The 1823-nt window shown below is 34.9% G+C and overlaps 1 protein-coding gene across 1 annotated transcript in view; it reads right to left on the reverse strand.

Annotated features, from left to right (window-relative positions):
• Positions 1 to 1623, reverse strand: part of LOC107752959 (urokinase plasminogen activator surface receptor-like) — a 3718-nt gene extending 2095 nt beyond the window's left edge. Inside the window, exons 1-3 of the mRNA XM_016569045.1 lie at positions 1535 to 1623; positions 1333 to 1452; positions 1060 to 1197 (exon numbers count right to left, since the gene is read on the reverse strand). Of these exons, the coding sequence (XP_016424531.1) occupies positions 1060 to 1197; positions 1333 to 1452; positions 1535 to 1583 (307 nt within the window). The 5' untranslated portion in view covers positions 1584 to 1623. The remainder of the gene's footprint in view (positions 1 to 1059; positions 1198 to 1332; positions 1453 to 1534) is intronic.
• Between the last annotated feature and the right edge of the window lie 200 nt (positions 1624 to 1823).

The raw sequence follows: 1823 nt of genomic DNA on the forward strand, positions 1-1823 counted from the left end.
AAAAAAAAAAAAACACATAAGAAACCATTTTCAGTAAATTATATTCTAACTAAAACAAAACAAAAATCAGTCATCAGATTAAAAACCAAACAAATATTGGTTTATCTTAGTTTCGGATCCTTCTTTAAAAGATGTTTTCAAACAACCTCCGATGTTTACATATAAAAAGATCTCAAAACTTGGCAAACAAGCTAGTCAGATCAGATTGTGATGACAATAAAGCATACATACAAGTTTGTTTTCCATGTCGAAATTGTACTGTACATCATGTTCTTCAAAACTACAATGCAAAGACTTTTTTGACAAATAAAATATGCCATATCAAATCTTGTATTACATGTTCTACAAAAAAATATATAAATATACTTACTTCAATGCCTATGTCCATTGATGCATGTTGGAAAAACATCAAGGCCTGACAATTAGAATTAGTGAACACAAATCAGCCATTCGTAGACGTGATGTTACTTCTCCAGTGGCCAGACACTTTGATTATAATCATAGTATTGAACAACTGAAATGTATAGGGATTGAGAAAGTAACGAATCTTTGCCGGGGTGGAGATGTTGAGAAAAGCCTCTTACAAAGAGAGGCGTCTTGGTTGTTTTATTTAAAAACCATGTCACCTTTGGGGTTAAATAAAGATTTTGACCTTTCATGTTTCTTGTAAGCTTTATGTGTGTGTGTGTGTGTGTGTGTGTGTGTGTGAGAGAGAGGGATTGCAATGTGAATGAAAGGCATGTTTTGCCTGATGTGTTATTGCTCCCATTGAATTTCGTTGAATTTTCTGCTGTTGTGGATGGAACTGATCTGGAGTCTGTGAATTTAGAAAATGTAATTACTACCACCTGTTAGTCTTCATTGGTCTTAATATAATCACTGAGTTACTGAGAACTTGTCACACTGACAAAGGCAGCAAGCGAAACGTTTGTCATCTGTTTTTATATCTCCTGCTATAATAAAGAGAATTTTAGAGTGCAGACCTTGAGTAATGCATGATTATAGAGGTAAAATGAGCGTTGATTGGATTATTTGCACATGATCGTTAAGGTATTATACCTGGAGCATCCTGGGCGTTACAACGGTCAGTATCACAGCAGAAAGAAGACATCTTTGCACTGCCAAAGTTGTAGGACGTGGTTTGACAGTCATTTGGTAAAGCACAACCTTTAACCTTAACTGTAGGACTACTGTCACCTACAAAAAATAAAATGAATGATACTGGTATGACAAGTTCAAATGCACAGCAGAAATCTAATCTGCATATTCTATTTAAATATATGCATTTGCACAAATATAACAGTAAATTTCAATTCATCACACTGGACTTACCTATTTGTGTCACCGCTGTTAAACTCATACACTTGGAAAATTCAGCTTCACAAGTGATCTCCTTTTGATCCGCACAAGAACCCGTCAGACCCTTACACTCATAACATCTGAGAGAGTGTCCTTTAGTAATAAAACAGAGAGATGGTGAGCGAGAGACCCTGTATTTGTACCTATTAAAAACAAACACTATTTATCTTTGTACCTCCAGTGAAAAGAATGAGCAAAAGAAAAACTGAGACTTGCAGATCCATCTTTGTTCAGGAGGTGAATGAGGTGATGTGTTTCAGTGCCGATTTTATATCCTAGAAAAAGGGGCGGGGCTTTGTGAAATAATGACAGGTTAACAGAAAGACATAAAACCAGTAGATATGTCAGGAAATAGAAATTAGGAATATAGACATTTTAAGGAATGTGTATAGTAGGTTTACTTTTGTCAATCTATTAACAATAATTACAAGACCTTAGAAAAAGGACTGGATTTATCAGATTGA

This window comes from Sinocyclocheilus rhinocerous, unplaced genomic scaffold, assembly GCF_001515625.1.
Source record: "Sinocyclocheilus rhinocerous isolate Xijiao unplaced genomic scaffold, SAMN03320098_v1.1 scaffold231, whole genome shotgun sequence".
Classification (NCBI taxonomy): domain Eukaryota; kingdom Metazoa; phylum Chordata; class Actinopteri; order Cypriniformes; family Cyprinidae; genus Sinocyclocheilus; species Sinocyclocheilus rhinocerous.